This window comes from Heloderma suspectum, chromosome 2 (genome assembly GCF_057233095.1).
Source record: "Heloderma suspectum isolate Gila_16-S chromosome 2, 16-S_ref, whole genome shotgun sequence".
In the NCBI taxonomy this organism is placed as follows: Eukaryota; Metazoa; Chordata; class Lepidosauria; order Squamata; family Helodermatidae; genus Heloderma; species Heloderma suspectum.
The window spans coordinates 184,728,429-184,755,462 of NC_139459.1; the positions used below are offsets into that span (position 1 = coordinate 184,728,429).

The 27,034-nt window shown below is 48.8% G+C and overlaps 1 protein-coding gene across 3 annotated transcripts in view; it reads left to right on the forward strand.

Annotated features, from left to right (window-relative positions):
• The window catches only part of ZNF385A (zinc finger protein 385A), a 169,445-nt gene that overhangs the window by 50,042 nt on the left and 92,369 nt on the right, over positions 1-27,034 (forward strand). For 2 of the 3 annotated variants that reach the window (XM_084832285.1, XM_084832287.1), the window contains exon 2: positions 17,644-17,786. In XM_084832285.1, the coding sequence (XP_084688411.1) occupies positions 17,644-17,786 (143 nt within the window). Of the gene's footprint in view, positions 1-17,643; positions 17,829-27,034 lie in introns of all 3 variants that reach the window. The other variant, XM_084832286.1, reaches the window with a different exon arrangement.

Below are 27,034 nucleotides of genomic sequence, written 5' to 3' on the forward strand. Positions count from 1 at the left end.
GGGGCTGGGCTACATTCTTTTCTCCCTGTTGCAATAGTTTTTGGTGTTTTGTTTTTACTTGCAGGGATTTCATGTGATGCCCAGTTTTAAATGCAACCCACCCACCCTGACCTGCAGTCTCAAGATGTACAGTCCTTTGCTGCATGTGTAGATCAGGTTCATGTTAGCTGTGTCGGAGTGCATTACTGCAGGAGTTCTAGGGATGTGGGGGTACTGTGAAGACTATCCCACTGGTGAACGGTGACTATTCCTAACATGGGCATCTGGTCTAGTTCCTAGGTGGGGTCACTAGTCCGGAGTCTTCGGCCAAGGCAGGAGTTCATTAAGCAACGGTGTGGGGGGACTGGGCCCCTGGGCATTCTGTTTGACCTTCATAGAGTTGCCCTTGCTCTCTGATCCTTTCTTCCTCCATGTTGGCAGTGAGGAGATTTAACTTTGCCAAAGATTTGCAGAGTATCTGCAAGGTATCTGAGGTAAGGGCTGAGATGGATGGTGGCAGGAGAGGTCCCAGCCGTTTGGAAGTTTGTGCTTTGTGCCAAATGACCTGACAGTAGTTGAGCAGTGGAGGCTGGTGGCTCCGATGTCAGTGGGGCAATGAATCCACTCCGGGTTTCAGTCAGAATCAGCCAGAACTCTAAAGAAGCTATCCAAGGTGCCATTAAGAGAAAATCCAAAGACAACAGCAGTGTATTGCTTTTTATTGGGACCAACTTCAATGTCACAACCAGTGAGCAAGCTTTCAAGAACTCTTTTTGAAGCTGAATGATGAAGTAAAGCAAAAAGGGGAGGGGGAAAATGTTTTGTGGGCCAACTTTAGAAGATTTCCATCATGCTCAGTGGAGACTGGCGGCTCCGATTTCGGTGGGGCTGTGATACATTCTGGGTTTCAGCCAGAACCAGTCAGAATTCTAAAGCAGCTATCCAAGGTGCTTAACCCTAGTCCCCAAATAGGTTCAGCACCTTGGATAGCTCCTTTAGAGTTCTGACTGGTTCTGGCTGAAACCCAGGGCGGATTGACTGCCCCACTGACATCGGAGCCACCAGCCTCCACTGAGATGAGGATCATATCCATAGCTGCCTAGTAACTGTAACACATTTTGTCCCGATTCCCCTACGCAGCCCTTCCCAACCGTAGGTCTAGAAATGTGTTTGTATTACAAGTCCCATCACCCCTGACCCTTGACCATGTTGGCTGGGGATGGTGGGAATTATGGTCCAACACCATCTGGGGACCTGAGGTTAGGAAAGGCTGCCCTAGACAATTCAAAACGCTAATGTGGGGGAGGCAGCAGTGACAGTCCCTCTTTCAAAAACCACAACAACTTGGGCCAAATGTTCTTTTGTCCAATAGAGAGGCTGGCCCTGGGCCGGCTGTTGGGAGCTGTTTTCCTGCTGTGTTGCCAGAAATTCCTGATTCTCAGGAACATCCTTTTAAGTCAGGGGTGGGCAATTGCAGTCCTCCAGGTGTTTTGGCCTACAACTCCCATGATCCCTCACTATTGGCTATGCTGGCTAGGGCTGATCGGAGTTGTAGGCCAAAACATTGGGAGGGCCACACGTGGCCCACCCCTGCTTGAAGTTATGGTCAATGAAAAGAATGGTCAATTATCCCAACACATCACAAGTCCATGGGCTGTAAGGGGTGTTCCCTAGTCAAGGTGTTGTGACTTGCTTTGCTTGTTTTTGGTTGATTTTGAGCCCATCGCTCTCGTTCTTCATTGTAGGACAAGCAGGGTCTTCCTGCCTCGCTGCCTCCCCTTGAGCACGATCATATTCTGAGGCTCTAGAGAAGTTAGTTGTGCCATGAGGTCAGATGCTAACGATCCCTGTATCTTGAGGCCTGTTCGACACAGCCTTGCTGTGGGGAGAAACCCCAGGAGTCCCGGCTCTCCGCCGCCATTTGTGCTGTCTGCTTGGCTGGATGATCTTTGGGGGGTGGGGTGGGAGCGGGGTTGTAGTTCTGTATTTCCCTCCTCCTCTCAGTTGGCTCATCACCTTCTGTCCTCTTTGGAACCTGGGTGTTGGCAAATCGATTCTGGGGTTGGGGTTATTGCATCCCCCCTCTCACAGGGCCATCCCCTAATCTGCTCTCTTTCCAGCCCCCCGCCCTCCCTCCCTCCCTCCCTCTGCTGCATGCGTGCCCCACTTTTGAGTGTCTGTAATTGGCTGTGCTTTCTGGAGCCCATTACGAGTGGTTGGGGGAGGGAGATCAGCTTCATAGCAGGGAGGGAAGAGTGGCTTGGGTTGTTGTGGCAGTGCAGGGTGGCGGGGTGGGGGAGAGAGGAAGGAAAAGGGGAACCTGGAATCACCACGTCTGGGCTATTTGCAGCATTGTCCCTTTTACATAATCACCCTGCACTTTCCTGAATATGCAGGCAAGCGTGTGGGTGAGGGAAGCCACCAGGAAAAATGTCCGCTGGGGGGCCTTCTGGGCTTATTCAAACCTCTGTAGTGGCTCCATAGTTCTGTGATAGTTGAAACTGCAACGACGGGTGTGGGGAGACACCGCCTCTCCCCTCAGGTGAGGGCAGGGTTAAATGCTCCTCCCTGAGTGCCACTTTGGCCAAATTCAGGGGGCTCTCCCCTCAACCACACTAAAAATAAAAATGTTGGGGGAATCAAACTGGGAATCTGCATAACTTCACGTTTGATCATGAGCTTGGGGAAATGAAGGGGCCAGCTTGTTGCCTATGAAGAGACAGAAGCCTCTTCATCATTTAAAGGGTACTTTCCCTGACTCTTCCTGGTTGCTTGGAGTGCCTTCTGAGAGGGAGGATCAGAACTGGGAGGAAAACCAAGCCAACGCTGTCCACTTTACACCAAAAGCCTGGGCCGACCTGTTTGTTGTGCAGGTGAGATATTTGTCCTTTGCATCAGAACAGCCAAGGCCAGCAGGTGGTGCTCTTTTGCTGCTGCATTTGCATCCCTTTCTTCTTGGTTGGTCATTTGGCCCATCCCAAAGCGGGGAGAGTTTTGCATATCATTTCTTCCTTAAAGCAAAAATGGCCATGACTGACCCTTGGTAGAAGCAAGAAACATGAGTTGTGGGCTCTGGAAAGAAAGGGGAAAGGGGAGTAGCTACAGTGGCTGTGACTTTGGCTTTTCAATTTGAACTGGGAAAATTCCCCTGAAATCTTCCTTGAACATTTTCTGATGCCCTAACACTGATGGCAATCTGATTTAGCATGCTTGCTCACTTTTTAGTTAGTAAACAGAACTAAAGAAAGCTGACTATGTTCACTTTACATGCCATGAAAATATCTCAAAATTTTTCTATAAACAAAAGTATCTGAACTGAAATATTTGGTTAGGGGAAAAAACACACCAATGAAGCACACATCCTGTAGGTTTAAATGTTCTACTGAAACGAATTCAAAGCTTTACTTGTTTTTCGGTAAAGTGGCATACTTGTAAAAAAAAATTCAGATATGACAATTCAGTAACATGCAATTCCAGGGCAGAACAGTCCTTTGGGAATGGTGTGGGAGAGTTCGTGGCGGAGGAACCCCCACTTCCTAAGCACTGCCAAGCTCATGCCAGCCAGGGCCAAAGGCTTGTGTTTGTGGGGAGGGCTGTCCCTTTCTTTTCTGCCAGGTTTTCCTTCTTTTCATTCCCCCCCATTGGTTTCAGTGGGAGGAAGAATACATACACTAGCTCTAGGTACAGAGTGTGTTGGGGAACAAGGGGGCTCTGGATCCAGTGGATCCAAGGCCTCCCCCGACCTGTTCCCAACATACCACTTTTTGGCCCCTGGACACAGGTGGAGCTGCCATGACGGAGCAGGAAAGGCAGTGGAGCTTTCAGCTGCCATCCGGCAAGGACCTCCATGAGCGAGCCTCCCTCTTCGCAGACGGAGAGGGAAGTCCACCACATCTCACAGCCCTTCAGCGACCTCCCACTAGAGCAGAGGTACAGAACCTCTTTCAGCTTGTGAGCCGAATTCCATTTTGGAGGAGCTCTCAGGGGCCACATTCCAGTGGTGGGTAGGCCCAAAGGCAAAAGGGGCAGGGTCAAACATCTGAGCATGTTGTAGTTTAAAGCTCTTCCTGCCAGAAATGAAGCCTTAGGAGAGGCATTTCAACCTTTTAGAATGGGGGAAAAACTGCATAAAAGCTGGGAAATCCCCAAATGATCGGTGGTTGGTGAAAAGGAGCATGTCTTTCTAGGGAACGCCTGGGGGCCTGATTTGCGTCCTTGGCCTTAGGTTCTCCACCCCTACCCTAGAGCATGGAATCTCTCACTTAGGGAGCAATCCAGTGCATGTTTAGACAGAAAAAGGTCCTACAACTCTCAGCATTCCCCAGCCAGCCTTGTTGAAAGCTCAACACTTTGATCTTGCCCCTAATCCCAGATGTGGTAGATACTGTTTCAGACTTGCACCTGTACATGAATATCACTATTTCAACTTCCAGGTCCTCCCACGCAGCAGGCTGAAACAGCCTACTTCAGGCGGCATCATGGGGTGAGCGATGAAGACAGGAATTAGTGTCTGATGGTTCAGCAAGACCTTTTGAAAGTGTTGGCCCTAATTCAGGTGGGTGGAAGGCATTTGCACTCTGCTTCAAGGGGCAAAATGTCTTGGGCTGGCAGTGTAAGCAACACTTAAACCTGCACACGAGCTTAACCTGCTCTACGTGGGAGGTGAAGGTGAGAACTCAAGGGCTCATACTGGGGCCCTGATGTTTAGAACTGGCTCAGTCTAGGACTTATAACATTCTGCTCAGTCAGTCAGTCAAACAAACATTGATTGCTTATGACTTATGATTTTTGCCTTTGCAAAAATTCAAACACACTCAAAAATATATGATACAACACATCACATTTGCAAATACAGTTACTAGAAATGCTGTAGCTATAAAACACATAAGTGAAAAACCAGAGTCGGAAGAACCAAATGAGCAGTAAAACAAAGATTAAGAGAAAACAATAAAGTAAGTAATAAAAATCATCATTAAATCAGGGTATGACCTCGACAGTTAAAAACATCCTTTGGTAACAGTTTTGTATGTGCAAAAAGGGACACCTTCTAAGTCACAAAAGGGTCAGCATTTGACAATAGCTAACCTATCTTTCCTGGGATAGTATTTTGAATGTAGCCCCAACAAAAGAACATCTAAAAGCTTAAGATGAGGTTCATTTTTGCTAATAGGTAGGGGAATATTCCTATGTGGGTTAACTTGAATGAGATTTCTAATTCAGGAAATGGGTTTCTGGTGAGGAGCGGAGTAGTATCCGTCTTTCTGGCACAGTCGCTGTATCCGGCAGCACCTGGGGCGGGGGGGGGGGGCTTTCAGTGTGCAAAGGAGGAGGGCAGTCTGTCTAAATAACAAGGCCACAAAGAACATCAGTCAAAGATGGTGCTGCAGCGTGTGTGTGTGTGTTTTGGAGGGGGCAATCCTCTGCAGACCCAGCTTTCCCATGAGTTGACCATCTCAGACAACAGATTTAGGGCGCGATCCTATGCATGTTTAGACAGAAAAAAAGACCTACAACTCCCAGCATTGCCCAGCCAGCCATGCATGGCTGGCTGGGGAATGCCGGGAGTTGTATGTCTTTTTTCTGTCTAAACATGCATAGGATTGCGCCCTTAGGGGTTCCACAAAGGTTGGGCGAGTGGGAAATGGGGAAATCCTTCTGTGCAAGCCCCGCTGACCACTAGCATTCATTTTAATGAGGCTTACACAAGAGAACTTTGTATTGGTACTTTTGGTCCTTCAGTGGCTAAAAAGGAAACAAACCACCAAACAAGACCATGAACTGTGAGTGGGCAGGAAAGTGCTGATTTGGGTTTTCTACCACTGGCAGTGAAGGCTGCAGGTTTTGGAGGAGCCTTGGGATAGACACCCTCCATGGGCCCCTTCCCTCAGTGAGTCTACCTTCTCACTGAGCTGCTGTTGTCATTAGCTGCTCTTGCACCCCCTCCTCTTTCTCATCACTGCTACCACTTGTTTGCTTGTCAGGCAGGGAGCCAGGGAGCAAGCAGGCCGTGGCATCTGCTGCTATTCTTTCTTGCCACCACTGTTGTCTGGGCCAGAGCGAGAGGCAGGTGAGCAAGCAGGTTGCAAGAGTGAAGAGGAGGAGGAGGGGCAACTCCAGGGGCCTCTTGTCACCCTCAGCAGGTGCCTGGCCACGCCTGCCACTGACGCCAATCCTGCCACCCGGGTACCAAAATGCTCTGGACCAGTTCTGGTCCCCTTAAGATCCAGGGAGCTGGCAGCTTCACATTCTTAGGTGCAGATTTATCAGTGGGGGTGGGGGGTGCCCCATTCCTAGCATCACATTGCTTTAAAAAAAAAAGACTAAAAAGCCAGGTGCCTGGCATTTTTCCAGTCTGAGATCATCGTTGCAGAGCGTCATGCCTTCCCTTCCTTACTGTACACAAACCCAACCACATGCACACACCCTGCTGTCGACACCCGCACAAATTGCAGTGCCATCTTTTATTGATGTTCTGCGTGGCCTCGTTAGGGGGAAAACATGCTTGTATTCACACAGACAGATGGTTGGCTTGTTTGCTGCTGTCGTTGGGCATGGTTGTTAGAACCTCAAACTCCTCCACCCTTGAAGTCAGGGAAAGTGCCTGTTTTCGCACTGAGATCCTTGCAACACGTTTGGTCAAGCCGTGCGGGATGGTGGGCGGGGAGCAGCCCCCCCCCGGGGGGCCGTCAGTTTTCATTTTCTTAGCTGCTGCGTGCTGGCATTTGCTGCAGAGGGTTGCCTACTTGTAACTTCCAGGATTCTGGTTGGTTTCCCAATGTTTACAACTTACCCAGACAACCAGTTCACAGTCTTGCTCTGTTGGCGGTTTTTTTTAGCCAATGTGGGACCAGTAGGATCAGTTTAAAAGTGGAATTGCAATATCCATTCCACACATCATGGGGTGAGAGTGGGGTGGTTTTCCTGTGGGGAAGGGAAGATCTCCACAGAGAGCAGATGGGGTTTTACCCAAATGCCCAGTGCCCCTTACAAAGCAGGTTTAGGGCTCAGCCCTAAACACACTCACTAGGGAGGAAGCCCCATTGAAAACAGTGGGGCTTACTTCTGGGTAAAGAGGAAGAGGGTTGGGCTGTTGATTTCTAAATGTAAGCGGTGCTGGGGTTCAAGTCTGCCTGGAAATCACATCCCCCTATGCAAGACCCAACCCAGAAATCCTGCCTAACTGAAGCAGAAGGAGCATCTGCAAGGGTAGAACATGCTGCTTTGCTCCCCCCTCCATTCCACCTGCTGTGGGGTGAAACCCGAGTCCCGCATGCTATGGGACGCAGGAGGTTGGGCTGGAAAATGGGGCAATAGACCCAGTTGCTCAACTGCATATACTCTCTCACTGACAGGGAATGCTTAAACCAGAGGTGGGGCACCTGTGGCCCTCCAGATGTTGCTGGACTCCAACTCCCATCTGCCACAGTCACCTTGGCAAATGGTCAGGGATTATGGGATTTGTAGTCCAACAACTTCAGGGAAGTTCGCCGGTGTCCCGCCCCTGGTTTGAAGGGACAGGTGGAACTGCTAGCTTGCAATCTGACAGCCCACTCTACCCAGAGCCATCCCCACCATTTGAAGTGCTTCCCCCTAATCCAAGAGTGGGGAAACACCAGATTTGGCCCTCCTGGAGTTCCAGTCTGACCCTCTGGGTTTTCCCAGATGACCATGCCCCCTTCCCCCGGCCACATCCCCTTCCCCTGACCACTGATTGTTTGGTGGTTCCCTGGCTTTTGTGCAGTCCCCTGCCCCATTCTAAATGGATGAAATGCCTCTGACAGTAAGAGCTTTAAGTTCAAATATGCTTTTTTTTGGCCCCACCCCTTCTGCCTTTGGCCCCACCCGCCACCAGGATGCGGCCCCCGAGAGCTGCTCTGAAAGTGAAACTGGCCCTCAGTTTTCTGCCCTCATCCTAGATGTGCGGCACAGCTTGGAGAGTCTTTGGGGAAATCAAGATTCCCTGCACATGCTCAGAAGATGCATTGTGTTACTGCTTCAAAGATCCCAAGGCTGAGCCTTCATGTCGCGGGCGAGGCCTGACAGAGCTGACCCCAGCTCCTCTAAGGAGTTTCACACATGGCAAATGGTAGAAGTGCTGAGAGTATTGGGTATGTGCACTTGGCCGGCCTCTCTGCTGGTCTCATGCATGGCTGTGTGTGTGTGTGTGCGCGCGCGCGTGATTTGAAACCCAGAAGGGCCTTATTATCTCCCTGCTCTCCTGGAGAGATCCTCTAGCTCTCATTCTGGAATCTTGCCACTCTGCTGCTGGGTCAAAGTGGATGCTAAGCCACTTTAAGCCCTCGCGCCATCCCAGTCCTCTCAACCAACTCTGCCAGGGACAGGACGGGCACAGCAAGGACACAGAGAGCCCTTTAGAGCAGCAGGTTGTTCGGAGTTTTTGCCCGGACTGGAGGAACATGGGGAAATTGAGATAGGCGACGGGCGCGCTGTTTCCGTACGCCCTCAGAGCATGTCTGCACCACCAACCTTTCTGTGATTGGCGCGGTCCGTACCTTGTTTGCTTGTTTGTTTATATCCCGCCGTTCTCCCAATACTGGGACTCAAGGCGGCTTTACAACATTAAAAACTTGTGCAGTTAAAACATATACATAGAAATATACAAAAGTTAAAAATATAATTAAATCATCAATAATATTAAAATGGTATAAAATGTTAGAATTTTAAAAAGCCAACAACAATAAAAACAATAGTACCAGTCCATCATATTCTCACAGGTCCAGACTATCTATCCCCAAAGGCCTGCTGGAATAAAAAAGTCTTTGCCTGCCTGTGAAAACATACCAAGGAGGGTGCCACTCTTGCCTCCCTGGAACAGTGTCCTCTCCCTGTTTGCTCTGTCTCTGGGTGTTTGTGCTAAAAGCAGTGTCGTAAAACGTGCGCTAACCAGGGCTAGCCAAGCCATTTTGCTGCCTGAGATGGAGCATTAAATGCCCTCACAACCGAGATGTATAGCGCCCAAAGTGTGTTAAGTTATTTCGGCATCTGAGGCAGAAAATCCCATAAGCACCTGTCCCCCTTCCTGGCAGTAAGAGTACAGGAAGGATAAATGAAATCTCCAATAATTGCTGCTCATTCATGGCACTGGAAATCAGCTGCCTGTGGCAGCTGCCTCACTTTGCCTAATGACAGGGCCGGCCCCGGCTAACATCAGGAATTCATGTGGTGGTGGTGCATACAGCAACATCTGACTACAAGCAGCAGCCAAGGAGGAGGAGGAAGGGTCAGGGTGCTCAGGCTGGCCAAAAATAAATGGTATGTGTTTAAGAGAACTGAAAAGTGGCTTGAGAGAGGCAGCCCTTTGCGTGGTGTGTTTTCCTTTGTCCCACTGCTGCCCTCTGGCCAAATAGGTGTCGCAGGATTTTTGAAACAATCCCAAAACCTGTTTGACCAAGAAGTAAAAGTAGGAAGAGATGAGTGAACTTACCACAAGCAACAATCCCTCTTTTGCTATCACCTTCAACTCACTGGGGATCTCTTGTCTCTCTCCAGCCTTCCTGGCTGCTACCACCGAGCAGACAGGACTGCGCTGTCCTTGCAGGGAAGGTAAAGCCAAGCTGCACCCCCAAAGAGGCCCAAATTGTACATCACAGGTTGGCAGCATGAGGCCGCAGGGCTGCATGTCGTCCTCGGCCCAATTGCAACAGATGCCTGCATGTGATCTGTTCAGAGCTCTGGAAAGAGCGATCTGTCCTTCCCTGCCAGCCCACTGGGTGGGAAGGAAGAGAGAGAAAGAGGGAGAAAAGATGGTGGCAGAAAGAGAAAAGGGGTGGGCCATGCACTTTTGGCTCTGGCCCTGCCCACCGTCGGCTTCAACCCTGACCGATATGTGGCCCCCATAAGAGAATGCAGCCCTCGACAGAAAGAAGGTTTCCCGCCCCTGTGGTACATGATTTTAGTGGTGTGGTTGCTGCCACGAACTGACTCCCCACACATTTTATACAGTCCGTCTCCGCCATGAACTGTACGAGTTAGAAAGAGAAGAAATGCCCCAAAGGATGAAAATCTCAATTTTTTCTTCTGTCAAACACAGTCAAGAAATTCTGGAGCGCATGCTTCCCTGGCTGCACTCTCTCCGCTTGTGATGGTTCCCCATGCACAGCTTTGTTTCCGTTCTTGTGTTCGAGGTTGAAAGAACCCACCGTGTATTCCTCTGCATTGAATGAAAGAGGATGGTGGGGACCCCTAGTGCAGGGGTGCAGAACTTCCGGTCCGTGGGCCTAATCCGGACCGCTCCAACTCATGGGGTTCCTCCAAGGGGCGGGTTTTATGCTCCAATCCCTGCCCCCTTGAAGAAACCCCTCTGAGAGCGGCCCTGCTGCTACCTCCAATCTCAGATTGGAGGTAACAGTGTGGATGTGGGGCAGCCTGGGCATTGGGACTCGCCTGCCCCAGGGAGGGCGAGCACTCTTTCTTACCATGCACAGGCTAGTCCCAACACCCAGGCCATCCTGCATCCACACTGCTGTCTCTGAGATCAGAGATAGCAGTGGGGTAAAAGGCAGCAGGGCTTGCCCATGCTGGGGGAAGAGTGGCAGTTCCGTGCCTCCTTCCGGCACAATGAAAAGGAAAAGGGCGGGGATGTCAGGGGGCGGAGCCACATCCCTGACATCATCTGGCCTGTATAATGGGAGGTAATGCAGCCCCCACCCCAAAACAGTTCTGTGCCCCCTGCCCTAGTGGTTCAGCCAGCAAGCAGAGCCCTCTATCTGAATTCATGGCCAGTCTCGCCAGGACAACCCCACCGTGGTTTCTCCGTCCTGGCGTGGGCTTCAGTGGGGCGTGCACCTCTCGCATGGTGGGCCTTTGTTTGCCAGCATCGAACTGGGAGCCAAGAGTGGGAGCGAACCAGTGGAGCAGCACACTTCCTCACACCCTTGTTTCCAAGCTGTGTGCCTCAATTAAGGGGACAGGCCCCGTGTGCCCCCAGAGTGACGGCGGTGGGCAGAGCTTTGTAGTCAAAGCGATGAGAAGAAGCCACTGCCTGGCTGAAATGCAGGTGGCAGGGAGGATGGAGGTGCCATGTAAATTCAGACCTGATGAACATCAGTTCTTGTTTGTGCTCTGAGCAAAGGAAGCTGAAATCGTGCACACCAAATGCATGATGCTTTTGATTGAGATATTTCGTGCCAGTTGGGGTGTCAACCGAGGGAGGGTGTTTTTTTAATTGATTAACTGTCTGGCTTTTAAGTGAACAATCAGTCAGTTGCTTGCATTTAAATACAATACTGTGAAGTCTCTGCCAATGAGGCTCTTCAAGGGAACGTTAACAGTTTTCTTTTAGATACGTCATAATTTTAAGTGTTTGGCAGCAATCTGCAACTTTCTGCAACGACTAGAAGGAAAACCTGCATCTTAAGACTTTTTTTTGTTAAATGTGCTACAATAAGGCTGGTGCTTCTGTGAGGATGGCGTAGAGTTGGACCCTCACAAGGTTCCCCAATACGAGAGTTTGCTTGTGGTCAGGTCCACTGCTTGATCATTGTGGTGGTAAACTTTTACCTGCGTTCTAAAGCTTTGATTTGATTTTATCGCAGCACTTTATCACTTAATACTTTCAGCCCAGCTGCAGCTTTGCTTGATTTGCATAAATGTGCTGCATTTATCTGTATAAATTATTATCCGGGACTATGCGTAATCGAAGTTTAATAAAAGGGGGCGGGAGTTGTGCATGGAGGCAATCCAAATTCTGTAACCAGAAAAGCAGAATTCTGCAACCTGTATAAATTCTGCAATTTGCAGAATGTTTCTTTCTGCATTTTTTAAACTATTCCACATTATTTATTCTGGTTCTGATAGTCACAGGGAGTACAGAGGAGATATGCAAGGCAATGAAGTCCTGCCCCCAACGACTGGAAATCTTATTCAGCAACCCTTTTGCTTCTGAGATTTAGGCTGCAACCTTATATGCACCTACCTGGAAGTAAGTCCCATTAAGCTCAGTGAGATTTACTCCTGAGTAGAAATGTTTATAAGATTACACTGTTAAGTGGCCTTGCCCTCACACTTTCAAGAATATATTTGCAGCCACATGGGCTAGAAGCTTGCTTTTTAAAAACAAGACCTGGAATTCTCTGGAAGCTGAATTTTACAGCCAGTACAGGCTTTAGCCCTGCAGCTTTAGCCCTAATACACGGTCTTGACCCTCTTGTGACCCACTTGCAATATATCATGATGATTCGCTAGTTCATATTGATTTCGCCCATTGTGGGGATTGCTGGTGACTTTGCTTTGGGGAATGGTTTTGAAAGGCATGGATTAGTGAGTTTCTGTGATTTTTGTATGCAGTGCTGCATGTGTATGTTTCTTAATGTGTTGTCTGTCACTTTGCTTTGTTGTTGAATTGAGCTCTAGGAGAACACATCCAAGCACAGCCCAAGCTTCTGGGAACTGTGAAAAGCTTGCCTTTGGGCTTTGTAAGAGTCTTTACCAGTATGGCTAGGTTATAGAGAGCATTCCTGGCCCATCAAGGGCTGGGGCACGTTTCCCAGCTTCTGCTGCCCACTTCACCGCCCACCCACCCACCTCTTGTGCCGATGGAAGCTTCCTGTTTGCAGCAAACAGGGTAATTGGCCTCCCTCAGGTCGCGTCACATATTCTGTTTTTAGGCAGGGATAGGTAACCTGGCATCCTCCAGATGCTTTGGACTATAGCTCCCACAATCCCTGACTATGGGATATGCTGGATGGGGCTTGTGGGTGTTATAGTCCAACACATCTGGAGGGCACCAGGTTGCCTGCTCCTGTTTTTAAGCGTACAGACAAAATTTAAACATGCAAGTGGCAAACATGTCATACAGGGACCTCATGGGGGAGCCAGGCTTGGCTGTGGCTAGGGATACTTGAGGAATTCAGTTTTTGCAAATTCTATCATGTACTGACCTGATCTGAAATACACACATACACTTGCACTAATGTGTGGATCAGAACGTAATTATGTTGTACTTCTCCAAATTGTGCAATGTAGGTCTTAGCTCAAACTGAACCAAATGGTGTTTTTAAAAATCTGTATTTTAGGACAAAGTGTGCTTAGAAAAACGTACATTTCAGATAAAATATGTTTATAAAAGCATATTTTGTGAGACAAGGCATTCAAAAAGGTGTATTTAAATATGTATTAATATTCAAATTCTTGAGCAGCGTGTGGTTAATTAGAAAAAGGGCCACGCATTAATGAAGAAATCAAATGGAACATATTTATGAAAGCTTTTCTACACAAGGCATTTATTGTGCACTCATGATTCCTTATTCATGGTTCCTTATGGCTTTTTTAGATGACATCATGGTCCCCCAGTTTCACTTCTGTTTTTTAAGAGCACTTTTCTGGGGGGGTTTAGAGTTGGGAAAATGGAGTATTATTTCTAAAAGCGGAAGAAAAGCTAGTTTCCTACTTGTCTATTTGCACTATTCTGCTGTAGCACAGTGCCACCTAGAGGTTATGCAGTGGAAAAGCAGGAAAGGAAAAACTCTTTGTGTTGAGCTTGAATCTCAATTCTACAATGAAACCAAAAGTAGATAAAGCGATTAACAGCCTGGTGTAGAAAAGCTGTGAATGGCCCATATGCGAAATTGACACAGACCAGAAACAGGCTGATCTGTAGACGTGGCTAGGGATGTTACAGTAGTCCACCGGGTTCAGTTTCCAGTGGAGTTATCTTAGCTCTAATGATAAAGACAAATATCCCTGACCTTCTTCATGTCTGATTCTGATTTAATTTCTGGCTTTTACAAAATGAGATGCAGTTGGACGTGTAAGACCACACGCAAGTTTGGTGATGTGTGGGCAAAGGTTGCAAAGGGTGCCAGTGAAACTGCCCCTCTCCCCTACCCACCCCAAAGAGTATAAACCCCCTTCATAATTTCACCCACAGTGATCAGGCTTCTCCCCACTTGCTGCAGAGGGTGATGAGAAAGCATGTCCATTTCACCGCTGCCCTTTGGAATGGGGACTAGATAATGTGCAATTACCACCGAACTTTCTTGGGCTGACTACTGGCTGAACAAATGGTTATGTAAGCAAGCTGTGGAGGGAGGAAAAAATAGCTTTTTGAGGGGGAAAATGATAAGCACACATGTGCAGAAGTTGTTCTGAAAGGGTCCAGGTATCAGGTACTTTGCATCACTTCAGCTGCATATCTGACATTATGGAAATGAAGAGTGGAAAGCCCCACAGAAATAAAGTACCTGGTTCTGCACATCCCTAACTGTTGGTGTAGATCAGCGTTCCCCAACCTGGTGCCCTCCAGATGTTTTGGACTCCAACTCCCATCAGCCCCCGCCTACATGGCCAATGGCCAATAACACTGGGAATTGTGGTCAAAAACATCTGAAGGGCGCAGGATGGTGAAGGCTGGGTAAATGGTGGCACACACAGTGCTGTGCACTGCATGAAATCGGACCTGGGTAGGGGATTGCATTTTGGCATGCAAAACTGCAAGGCAGGTTTGTGGCAGGTGAGCCACATCTGTTTGCCCTGAGCAGGAACCTCTCAGTCATGGTCCCATGAGTTCAGACCTGGCCATGGGACTGAATTGAGCTTGGTTGCCCTGATGGTTGACCTTGAGAGAGATGGGGTGGGGGGAGTGCGAGCCTGTTACTCTTACTTGAACTCACAGCAGCAGTCAGTACCACTGACCATTCTATCCTCCTGAGCTGTCTCCATGGGTTGGGGACTGGAGGCATAATTTTTTAGTGGTTCTGTTCAGCGGAGGCTGGTAGCTCCGATTTTCGGTGGGGCTGTGGATCCATTCTGGGTTTCGGTCAGAACCAGCCAAAACTCTATAAAGGAGTATGTAAGGTGTTGAATCTATTTTGGAAACAGAGTTCAGAACCTTGGATAGCTCGTTTGGAGTTCTGGCGGGTTCTGACTGAAACCCAGAATGGATTCACAGCCCCACTGAAATCAGAGCCACCAGCCTCCACTGGTTCTGTTCCTCCCTAGGGGGTGGTTTCAGGGAATAGCTTTGGGCGATTATGATTCAGTCACCTGGCAGTTGTCTTATCCCACCCAACTATATGAAGTTGCTGGGAGCGGTCATTGGGGGATTTGCAATGCGGTGCCATCAATGTGCTGATGACACGCACCTCTATTTCGCTGCTTCATCTGATTCAGGTGAGGATATGCAGCGTCCAGTCCCGGCATCTGGATGCAGTGGATGACGACCAATAAGTGAAAGCTGAATCCTGGTTTGAGTGATTGGTTCTCAGGTCCAGGCAGTGGAGGCTGGTGGCTGCGATGTCAGTGGGACGGTGAATCCGCTCCGGGTTTCAGTCAGAACTCCAAAGGAGCTCCGCACCAGGGCTAGCTCCTTTAGAGTTCTGATTGGTTCTTACTGAAACCCGGAACAAATGCACTGCCCCACTGACACTGGAGACAGCAGCCTCCACTGGGCCCAGGAGCTGGGTAGCGTCCCTGTGCTTGCCGGGGTTGCATTCCCCTTGAAGGAGGTGGTTCGTAGCTTGGAGGTGGCACATTTAAGGTTTCGAGCCACATTTAAAAGTTTTCTCTCTGACTTCTAAAGCCCTGAATAGTCTGGGCAAGGCTATCTATGATAGTGCCTCCTTCCATATAGCCCAGCCCATTTGCAGAGTCACTGGAGGAGGCCCTCTTAGTTGTGCCCTGTTTAGAAGAGGTACATCTTATGGTGACTTGAAGGAAGGTCTTTTCTGTGGTGGCCCCCATATTGTAGAATTACCTTCCCTTAGACATCCAGTGGGGACCTACGGTGCACGTGTTCTTCTTTAGTAAGAATATATGTATTCATGTGGATGATTTTTTAGTATGGGCCTATTTGGATATCTGCTGTTATGTTTTATTATGGCTTTATTGAACAGGTCTAATTTTGTTAAACTGCGTTGTTATCTTTTTTGAAGAAAGACGGTCTATAAACGCTTTTAATAAATAAGATATACTGGCCTGAGTAGCACAGCTGAGTGCGCTTGCTGTAAGCAGCCCTAGAGCAGCCTTCCCCAACCTGGCGCCCTCCAGATGTGTTGAACTATGACTTCTATCATTCCCAGCCAGCATTGGTTATACTAGCTGGGGATGCTGGGGATTGCAGTCCAGCGCATCTGGACAGCACCAGGTTGGGGAAAGCTGACCTAGAATATCTTTGTAAGGCATTGGGGCTGTCTCTTAAGGATGATGGGTGTTTTGACTGTGCAAGGTTAATGCGTTGTTTGGTTCCTGGTTTGATGGGGTGGCAGGCACTGCACAGAGCCACAATCAGCCATGCGCCAATGCACTGTGCCATGCTCAGGAACCCATGTATGCATATATATGCCTGCTAAACATAGATCAGACATGAATAATATGCGTGCTAAACATAGATCAGACATGAATAATACCGCACGCTCATGCTTATACTGTTGTTCCCCCCAGGAGATGTGCGCGCGTGCACTGGCTGTTTTGCGCATACATCGGCATTCACTGACACATGTGCCTAGCACACTTGTGCTTAATCCCGTGCAGCGTAGCAGACAAGGTGTTGGACTGGACTGGGAAGACCAGGATTCAAATCCTTGTTCAGTCATGAAGCCCACTCAGGTGTGTTGGCCTCTCTCGGCCTAACCTACCTTGCAAGATTGTTGCAAGGATAAAATGGAATGATCTAATCTTAACCACCTTGAGGTCCTTGGAGGAAGGGAGAGGGGGAGCAAATATAATAAAGAAATATGGTGATCCACATGTGCGCCTCCCACCATCCCCACAAGGATGCAGATGTTTGAATACAAACTTCCACAATTGTTCAGGCACATTAGCTCTGTCTCCATCAGTTCCCCCTTTCCCATCTCAGATGTGGCTTTGGGTATTAGAAAAAATATTTAAACCTTTCACAATGAGTTAAATTTACATTCTACATTTAAAAAAGACCCTTCAAAATCTGCGTTTAACATGAATGATCCACACCCATGAGCTATTGTAGGGTTCTGGGGTGTCTTGTTAACCATGGCAATAAGCTACCCTGGCTGGGTGCACATGATATGGCAAGCCACGCCGGTGAGGGTAATTATGCAAATCCACCCCCCCCCCCGGCACGCAACCATGATCGTGCAAATAGGCCCACTGTTTTGTCTGATCATCACATATTTTGTGCGTTCGTACGCATGGCGTGATAGAAAGCCTCCTTCCCAAACCGAAATACTCTCGAACTAAAGCACTTGCACACATAAGTTTGAGATATTTCTGAACAGCCCAAACTCACAACGATCATGGCTCTGTTAATGGTAGGGAAGCTGTGATCTTGAAGGTGGGGGTGCTGGGAAGGTGTGAGAGGCTTTAATTTCCCCAACTCCTGGGATCCCATCTCAGCGGGCAGGCAGGGGAGGTTTAAATCTCCCCACCCCTGTTGTGGGTGTGTATGTTTGTGTGCATGCGTGCCGCCTTTGCCCTGCCATCTGGTGTTGCATGCGGCCCTCGGGGCAAAAAAGGTCCCCCCTCCCCACGCAGTAGGCCCTTCAGAAATGTTCAGTGTTGCTGATGACGATAACTTGATTTAAATCTCCCCCGTGCATTTCTGCTCTCGTTCAGGCCGAGCCTTTCGGTTGGCCTAATTTGGCACCGCATCTTCTTTCTCCTCGGCCTCCGCACCGCCCCGTTTGCAGCAGGGCAGACTACTGATGCTTCTCCTTGTCTCTCCTTGCCTAGGCAGCCTGAGCCGGGCGGGCCCCATCCCAGCCATCCTGCGCCCGCCGCCAGCCATGATGCAGCCGCCCCTCGATCTCAAGCCCTTCCTGTCGTTCCCCATGGAAGCGCAGCCGGCCGTGGGCCTCTTCCCGGGTTTCAACACGGTAAGGCCGTGGCTGCTTCCGGCCCAGGAGGTGCAGGCTCGGGTAGGACTGTTTGTATAACTCCTCCCACTTTTCTCCTTCTCTTCCTCTGCCCCCACCAGAGAAAGGGGCTTTGACCGGGACACCTGGCCCCTGGGCATGCCAGGTGAGGCGCCCCAGGTGGGGTGAGGCCCCACCTAGCACAGGAACCAAGGTGACGGGGGGCGGGGAGGTTGCATTGGCCCTGGAAAGCTTAACATACAAATTCCAGCTAGGCAGGCTATAGCTGTGCCTGTTCTCTCAGTATCTGCTCCGAGCAGCTGGCTAAAGGAGGCTGCACTATATCCCTTGAGAGCAGGGGCGGTACCAAGCCTGTGCCCATGGTGCCCTGGACCCAAACCTATTTTCTAGGGCCCAGACCTATTCCTTAGAGCAAGGGTGGGCAGAAAGTAGATCTCCAGACGCTTTGGACTTCAACTCCCAGCATTCCTGCCCGTTGGCCATGCTGGCAGGGATTTCTGGGAGCTAAAGTCCAAAGCATCTGGAGATCTGCCCTCTGCCCACCCCTGTCCTAGAGCTCTGAGTGCCTGTTAGTGCCAGTGGAAGGCACTTTTTTCTTTGCGTAATTACTGTGCAAGAGGCAATTTTCAAGGGGGATTGCAGAAGGGGAGGGAGGGGTTAACACCAGTGGAGGCTGGTGGCTCTGGTTCTGATGGGGCTATGAATCTATCTCGAGTTTCAGTCTGAACCAGTCAGCATACTAAAGGAGCTATCCAAGGTGCTGAACCCCCCGCCCCTGCAATAGGCGCAGCAGCTTGGAGAGCTCCTTTAGAGTTCTGGCTGGTTCTGACTGAAACCCAGAATGGACTCATAGCCCCACTGAAATAAGAGCCACCAGCCCCCATTGGTTAGCACTCCCCTCCCCACATGCTGGAGCATACGCACAAACCCAAAGACCTCTCTCTGCCTGGCAATTAACTTTTTCCCATTGGTTTCAGATGATCTGGGTCAGGATGCAAATTGATTGCAGAATTTATTTTTACGCGAGATGATTTGGATGAGAAATGAATTGGCTGTCTTTGCCTCCTGTGAAATTTAAATAAATCTTAGCAATTATTTCCACACTTGCGTATATGGAGATATAAATCTGCATATGCAATTTTTTTGCAAATTTGTGTCCTGTGGGCCTGTGTTGGGCCCTGAATCTTTAAAGTGCCTCGCAACACCCCTGATCGAACGGGTGGTTTGGCTAAAGGAGGTTTCACCATATCACTTGCCGTGATGGAACGGGTGAATGGCTTATCAAGTGGCTACCCACCCTCCGGAGTCAGTTGCTACTTGGCAAATGGTTGTCTGCATCTGTCCACGCAGTGCCACAACAGAATCTGGTCTTGCTTAGGGGTAGAGACCCTGCAGGTTTTTCGGAGTTGAGGTCAGTAGGGAACCAAGACTCAGTGTTAAGGTAGCCTTGGAGGTTCCTGGTTTTTCAGGCCTTGGGGCTGGCTACATGGCAGATTGCAGCCTGTCTTGTCAGGCCAGTAAAAAAGTAAAATAGAAATGGCTGATTGGCAACACTTTACTGGTGGAGGACAAGCACAAGGATGTAGCCCTCCAATGTGTGTGGGTTGAGGGGGTCAAATGCACCTCACAAATGCTCCTGATCTCCTCATCGATACACTGATATGCTGCGTTGAGACAACACAATAACCCACGATTCAAAGCAACCCACACTCAACCCCTGAGTATGGATTAGTGTGTTGCATGAACAGCCCCATAGAGAGCTAAGCTGCATCCACGGTCAGTACGTGAGCGCATCTGAGCTCTAAAGTATTACGCACCATCTTGTGGGCAGGCCTCGTGTTTGCTGCCTTGTTGAGAGTTCCGGTCTCCAGCTCAGAGGACAGCTTAGGAAGGATCCGTGGCAATCTTCCGTTGGGAACCAGGTTTCACGCATGATACGTCATGGCAAAGAGCAGTAATCGGGCTCTCTCACAGTCCCATGGCTCCATTCCCATTTCTGCAAGGGGAGAGGGGCATTCCCACTCCCACCCAGGGGTAGCGGTGTGCGTGGATGCGTTTAGCCATTTGATCAATTTGCCTGTGTTGGAGTGCCCTCTGCTGGTGGGAGTTAGAATCTAGATGGCAGGAAATTGGGCAAGCGAGACCCCTTTAGTGACTTGGCAGCTAATTTTTTATTTTGACCCAAACCAAATCTTAATGACAGCCTCTCCACAGGAAGAGGGTAGGTAGGTGGTAGGTAGGTAGATAGGTAGATAAATAGATAGTTGGATGTAGCTTTTAGGTCTGCAAGCTGTACTAGGTTTAATTGGTAGACTGAACCTTGTAGGTTACACCTGAAGCTTTAATCCCAGAGAGCAACAAGGGGAAAACTAGGTTTGCAGCAAAGAAGCAGCAGCAGCAGGGGATACTAACCCTTTCCTTGTTTGATGCTCTTTCCGCCCCGGCCCCCTCACTAGGGTTCCAGGTGCACATTTGCCACATTGCAAGGAAAAGCGGTTAAGTGGGGAAAGGGTTGAACTCCCACTCTTATCTACTGCTTCTCCACTGTGAATTGTGCTCACTGATCTGCAGCTCTGGGGTGACCAGGTTCTGGTGCTGAATGTCTGGTTTGGCCTCTGTGCATTAAAGCCAGGGACGGGAACCTTTTTTCTGTCAAGGGCCACATCCCCGTGGGGGCAATTTGCAGCTCTGATTTCGGTGGGGCTGTGAATCCATTCTGGGTTTCTGTCAAAACCAGCCAGAACTCTAAAGGAGCTGGCCAAGATGCTGACTCTATTTAGGGCTAGGGTTCAGCACTTTGGGCAGCTCCTTTAGAGTTCTGGCTGGTTCTGACTGAAACCTGGAATGGATTTAAAGCCCCACTGAAATCGGAGCCACCAGCCTCCAGCAATTTGCTGGGTGGAGGGAGGCATGCCAGTGGCAGGTGGGGGCAGGGGCAAAAGTGGGTGGGAGCAGCCCCTTTCTCTCTCCCTCTCTACCACTCCCTTCTCTCTCTCTCTCTCTCTCTCTCTCTCTCTCTCTCTCTCTCTCTCTCTCTGTGTGTGTGTCTCTCTCTCCATCCTCACCCAGTGGGCTCTAGACGTGCTCTTGCCAGAAGTCTGAACTGTTTGCAGAGAGCTTCTGAAAGTAGGCCGAGAGGTGCATGCGGTCCTAGGACCACAGATTGCCAACCTCATGCACTGAAGTAAACAACAGCAACAACGCAGATTGGATCCTACTGGAACCAGCTCTTTCTGTCTTGCATCGCCAGGCAGCTACCAGCAGGGGGAGCTACTGTCCCCAAAAATGCTGCTGGGATGACAGGTGCAGTCCAGCCGCTGCTCTCTGGGATGGTGGCTGTCCAGGCAGCGCTAACTGTATACTGGGGAAAACAAAAGGAGTGAGTACAGGGCCATTTATCCCATGTGGAGTCCCCTAGGTTTGAAGAATCGGGATCCCTGTTGAGTGACTCGGCTCTGCAATGTGGAAAAGCTTAATTTTTAAGCTTTTAAAAAGGGGGTTGGACTCGATGGTCTTATAGGCCCCTTCCAACCCTACTATTCTGTGTGAATTTGTAGGCATTTTCCTCCCCCAGCATCCAATCACTTAGAGCAAGTTATATGTCCTTATTTTTATCTTCACAATTATGTTATGAGATAGGTTAGGCTAAGAGAGAGAGAGAGTGCTATGGAGCATCACTTTCCCCCAATTACCTGATGAGTTTTGGGATTGTGCAGATTCAAACCTGGAGTTTCCATTTCCAAACTTAATCCCCCCACACACACACAACCCCCCCTGCGAATAATCCCATAAAATGCTTTGTCCACCATTTACCAAAGATGAGCTGTTCTAACTCTTTATATCTCCCCCACCCCCGTCACTTTTTTTTTGGACAATCCCCCTCTGGAGAAAGTTCAGTTCTGTAATGCATTCCAAGTTTCCAGACAAGATTTACCTCCGTGGGGCTGATGTGATGTTTTGAGGATGAAATGTCAAATTGGAGTGTAGGAACACATCCCACTCCAACTGGACCAGCTGCAGGTTTGGCCATTTTGTATGGTTTAAATGTAGAGGATGTTCCTGTTGAAGTACAGTAACCCAGCTTTCGTTTTTACCAGCCTTATGATGCAACAGGAAAGCGATGACTTACAGAAAGCCAGCTCAACCGTATCCACCCCAGAGGCACCCCCAGCTATTTTAGACCCTGGATGTCATGGGGGGGGGGGGTAGATGGCCATGTGTATCACTTCAGGCATAAAGCACATCATTCATATTTCCCTTCCTCCCCCTCACCAGTATTCCAGGCTTTACAACTTCTCCTCTGTTCCTGATACGTTAGAATGTTTGCCACAGCTGCTGAATAATGACCATCATCATCATCTGAGCATGTACAGTTTTGCGTTTTAAGCTCCCTAAAATCCAGTGGAGGCTGGTGGCTCCAATTTCGGTGGGGATGTAAATCCATTCTGGGTTTATGTCAGAACCAGCCAGAACTCTAAAAAGACCTGTCCAAGGTGCTGAACCTATCGGGGTTATGCTTCAGCACCTTGGATAGCTCCATTAAAGTTCTGGTTCATCCCGACTGAAACCCTGAATGGATGCACAGCCCCACTGAAATTGGAGCCACCAGTCTCCACTCCTGAAATCGTAGTACCATCATGACTACAGGAATAACATGGGGTTTGCTTGTGCTGCCCTGATCACCTTCTGCTCTCTGGGTGGTCATTTGGGGGGCTGAGACAGACCTTGGCCCCAAGGACTAGCATCACTGCACACACCCTACTATGTCCTGAGGCCCTCTGTTTTAGGTAAACCCCAAGCTAAGAGGTACATTGAGTCCAGGTCAGCTCACATATGATTGCTCCCAAAACTTGCTTGCTTCAACAGTTCTGTCTTTAAAAAAAATAAAAATAAGATGAGCCATTAAGAGTAACACCAAGCATTTCTTGGTCTTCTGTTCCTCTTGGGACTAGGCCTGTTCAGATCTCCCACCCCCCCACCCCCACATCATCCTCTAGTGCAGGGGAGCAGAACCTGAGGCCAGGGGGCCACATGAGGCCCCCAAGGCCTTTATTGCAGCCTCCCCAGTGCTACCAAATCCCGACACACCCCCCCGATTTCACCACTGCCTGTACTCTCCAATCCCCCAGAGACCCTCATACCGATCACTCTTTTTCTGCTACTGCTAGCAGCAAGGAAAGAGTGATCTGTATCAGGATCGCTAGTGCACGTGCGTGTGTGCGTAGCCCCCAACTCACCATCCCATGTCGCCCTTGGGGCTGAAAAGGTGCTGCAGCCCTGCCGCCGTAGTGCAGTCAGCTTAGAATTTTTTTTCTTGTGAAGGATCTTTTTGGGGTCTCCAGGATTTCATCGGGGACAGGACTCTTGGCTTTTAGGAAATGCTTGCAAGGGAGAATTCTCACAAGGCCAGCTTCCCCTGTCCACTGCAGCGCTGAAACTGAAGCAGCAGCAGTACCTGACATTTATCTGTTTGATACTGCTATTATAGGCACAAAAGCTGTTTCCTGGATGGAATCTGGAAATCCGGACAGTGGCACGTTTTGCTCATGCTGTCTCCCCCCCGACCCCCATGCATGAGAGCCATTCCCTTTTTTCTTTTCTTTCCCCTCTCAACTGCATGTACATTTGGGGCTCCCCATGATGTGTACATACTGTCCTCCCCGCCCCCCGTCCCCCTCAAAGATGAGTATGTATTTCAGAAATTATAGGGAGCAGCATGTGCATACATGATGCACAGGTCTGTGACTGTTATTTTCATTAACGTGTTACTTTCATTAATAAGAGCCACTTAAGAAGATCCCAATTATTCAGACGCCTCCCTGCTGCATGATCAGCTGTTTAACTGATGGGCATCTTGGGTTTTTTTTAATTCCTGCCTGAGAGTGAAATTGACATACCTCTAATAATCCTCAAGTGAAATTGGCCTGTATTTTGGGACCCTGAATTTAGATGGCTTTGGTTATCAAGACTTTGGTTAGAACTAGATCTGTGTTGGTAAAAGTCAAGGAGCCTTCATTCATATCTATCTTGGCATCCTCTTGTGCTGTCTTCACCTGCTTTCCCAGGTCAAAATGCTCCTAGACTGAACTTCTTTCTGAGGGCTCAATGACACATTTCACAGATCTGCAACTGGATTCCCCAGTTGTTGTTTTTTAAATGCAACCATTTTGCGTTTTGAATTTGACTGGAGGAGTGCTGGTGGGGTTCCCCTGTTTCCTGTCGCATCAGTTTCCCCTATCTAAATCACCTTCCCCTAAAAGTGCTGTTAGTCCTTGTTGTAGAAAAGAAAAATAAAGATATCTGTATCCCACCCCGCCCCCCAGCATTGCTAATAACAGCTTTGGTGTGTGTGTGTGTGTCTGCATGCTTGTGCATGTGTGTGTGTGGCGGGGGGAGGGTGTTAGGAAGCTAGCTTCCTTATTCTGATCAGATCATGGGTCCACCTAGCCCATTATTGTCAACACTTATGGGCAGTGGCTCTCCAGGGGTTCAGGCAGGATTCTTTTCTAGCCCGACCTGGAGATGCCGGGGATTGAACCGGGAACCTTCTGCATGCAAAGCAGCTGCTCTACCACTGAGCCATAGTCCCTTAGGAGGCCCACCAAATTGCTTTAGAGTGGGATAAAATTTAGAGGCCTCCCTTCTCTCATCATTAAAGTAAAAATAAGAAGTCAGAAGATCCAATTACAGATTTGTTACGCAAAGTGTTGTATAGTTTGATTCTCAAGCAAACAGCTTTCCAGTCAGCACCCTACAGGTGGGTGGGCAGCAAGATGTCCTGGGGTGTGAACAGTGGAAGAAACTATGGTACTCTAGTTCATTGTCTTTTCATCTTTCCCCTCACACCTTTCTGGGAACATGGCTGCCTCATTCAAGGGTGTACCCAAGCACACAGATTTCAGGACTCTTTGCAAACACGAATGAGACATGCTCAAACATTGCTCTTGGCCATTCCCAGAAACTGAACATTTTGCCAAGCTGAATTAATGTAATGGCTCAGCCAGATTTAGCTCCGATCTCTGACAATGGCAGCATCCCTTTGTCTGCCTCCCAAGGCTCCCTATTGTCCTCTCCTTTCTGCATGTTCCCTTCCTTCCCACATTCCTACTGGATAGTAGCTTCCTCTGCACCATCAGCTCTTTAGAGATGTGGTGCAGAACCTCTGGCCCAGGGGCCAAATCTACCCCTCCTAGGGTACCAATATGGCCCTACTGCGGTTCTCCCGATGGCCATGCCCCCTCCCCCTTTCCCCCAGCCATCAACCGCTCATTGGTTGCCCAGCTTTTGTGAAATTCTTTTCCCATTTTAAAAGGCTGAAATGCCTCCCCTAAGCCTTAGTGACTGGAAGTGAGAGCTTTAAGCTAAAATAGGCTGGTATTTGGGGGTTTGGGCCCCGCACCTTTTGCCTTTCACCCCACCCACCACAGGAATGCGGCCCCCTGAAAGCTTCTCTGAAATGAAACCCTGTGGTAGGGCTGAAAGAGGTTCTAACCTCTGCTTTAGAGTACTTGAGGTGGCCTCAAACACAATTGCAATCTCCAGGGGGCAAGTTAGCAGACACAAAAGCCCTGGAGTTAAAGGAGTGGCAATCTTTGAGAGGCCCCAAAGGATGTATAAATGGGATGGGGAAAGAGAGTTTGGGCAGTGGCCCAACTGCACTTTGTGAGTAATTCGGTCTTGGAGACCACATTTCTTGGATTCTCCTCCTGACTCTTAAGATGAAACAGATGCCTGCATGAGCAAAGCCTGCTCTTAGGGCCAGCATACTGGTCAATTGACCAGTCCAGTACTGTAAATTCTATAAGAAGCTATGATGCTGATGATACTTGAAGAATTGGCCAGCTGCTACATAGCATTAACTGCCTTTAAAAACTGACTTTTGAGGGGGGGGGGGTTAAATGCTGTTAGGGCGCAATCCTATGCATGTTTAGACAGAAAAAGTACAACTCCCAGAATTCCCCAGCTAGCCATGCATGGCTGGCTGGGGCATGCTGGGAATTGTAGTACTTTTTTCTGTCTAAACATGCATAGGATTGTATTGTTAGTGTGCTTTATTTTATTATATTTTCAATGTTGTAACTGTTGGCTGATTCTGGCATTCCAGGACAAAAGCCCCCCAAAAGAACTGTTCAGTGTATCATTCACATGTTATAGGAACCTCACCTAGCATTGCTTAAAAGTTAAAATAATTCATTACCATTTTATAAAAGTGAACCTTGTTGTTCACTGTTGCAGTCCACTATTAGAGCAACCTTATTGGGACCTGGGCAGGGGGCATGGGAGAGAATTCCATGGCTGATCCACTGCAAAATCTAAAAACCTGCTAGGTCGAAAGCTGCAGCCAGTACAGGAGGGGTGTGTGTGTGTGTGGGGGGGGTTTCTTACCCCCCACCACCATTCTTCTTCTTCTTTCCCTCTCATTGTGGTCAGCTCTAATGTTGGTATCATTTAATAAAGTTAATTCTTTAAACATTGTGATCATTATTTAGCCAGTCAGTGGGCCAACTCTTTTTTTTTGGTAACTGACTAGATGCCGACCCTAAGTGATATTCTTATGAAGCTTTAATGAGATAACTTAGTAAATCTTGGATGGATTCCTGAGTGAGAGTCTGGGAAGAAAGACTCTGTCTCTCAACTGAGTGAGAGACAGAGGAGTAGAAATGAGGAGGTTCCATTATTACTGTGTGATCAGGAAGAAAGACTCTGTCTCTCAACTGAGTGAGAGACAGAGGAGTAGAAATGGGGAGGTTCCATTATTACTGTGTGATCATGAAGTCTGCTGCCTACCTCAGGAATTATTATAACCTGTCTTGGTCTGATCTCTAAGACACCACTTTCTAATTTATTATTTTCTTGGGCTCCAAGATCACCGCAGACGGTGACTGTAGCCATGAAATTAAAAGACGCTTGCTCCTTGGGAGGAAAGCTATGGCAAACCTAGACAGCATAGTAAGAAGCAGAGACATCACCTTGCCGACAAAGGTCCGTCTAATCAAAGCTATGGTTTTCCCAGTAGTAATGTATGGCTGTGAGAGCTGGACTCTAAGGAAGGCTGAGCGCCGAAGAATCGATGCTTTCGAACTGTGGTGCTGGAGAAGACTCTTACGAGTCCCCTGGACTGCAAGGAAGTCAAATCAGTCAATCCTAAAGGAAATCAAGCCTGAGTGCTCATTGGAAGGACAGATCCTGAAGCTGAAGCTCAAATATTTTGGCCACCTAATGTGAAGAGAAAACTCCCTGGAAAAGAC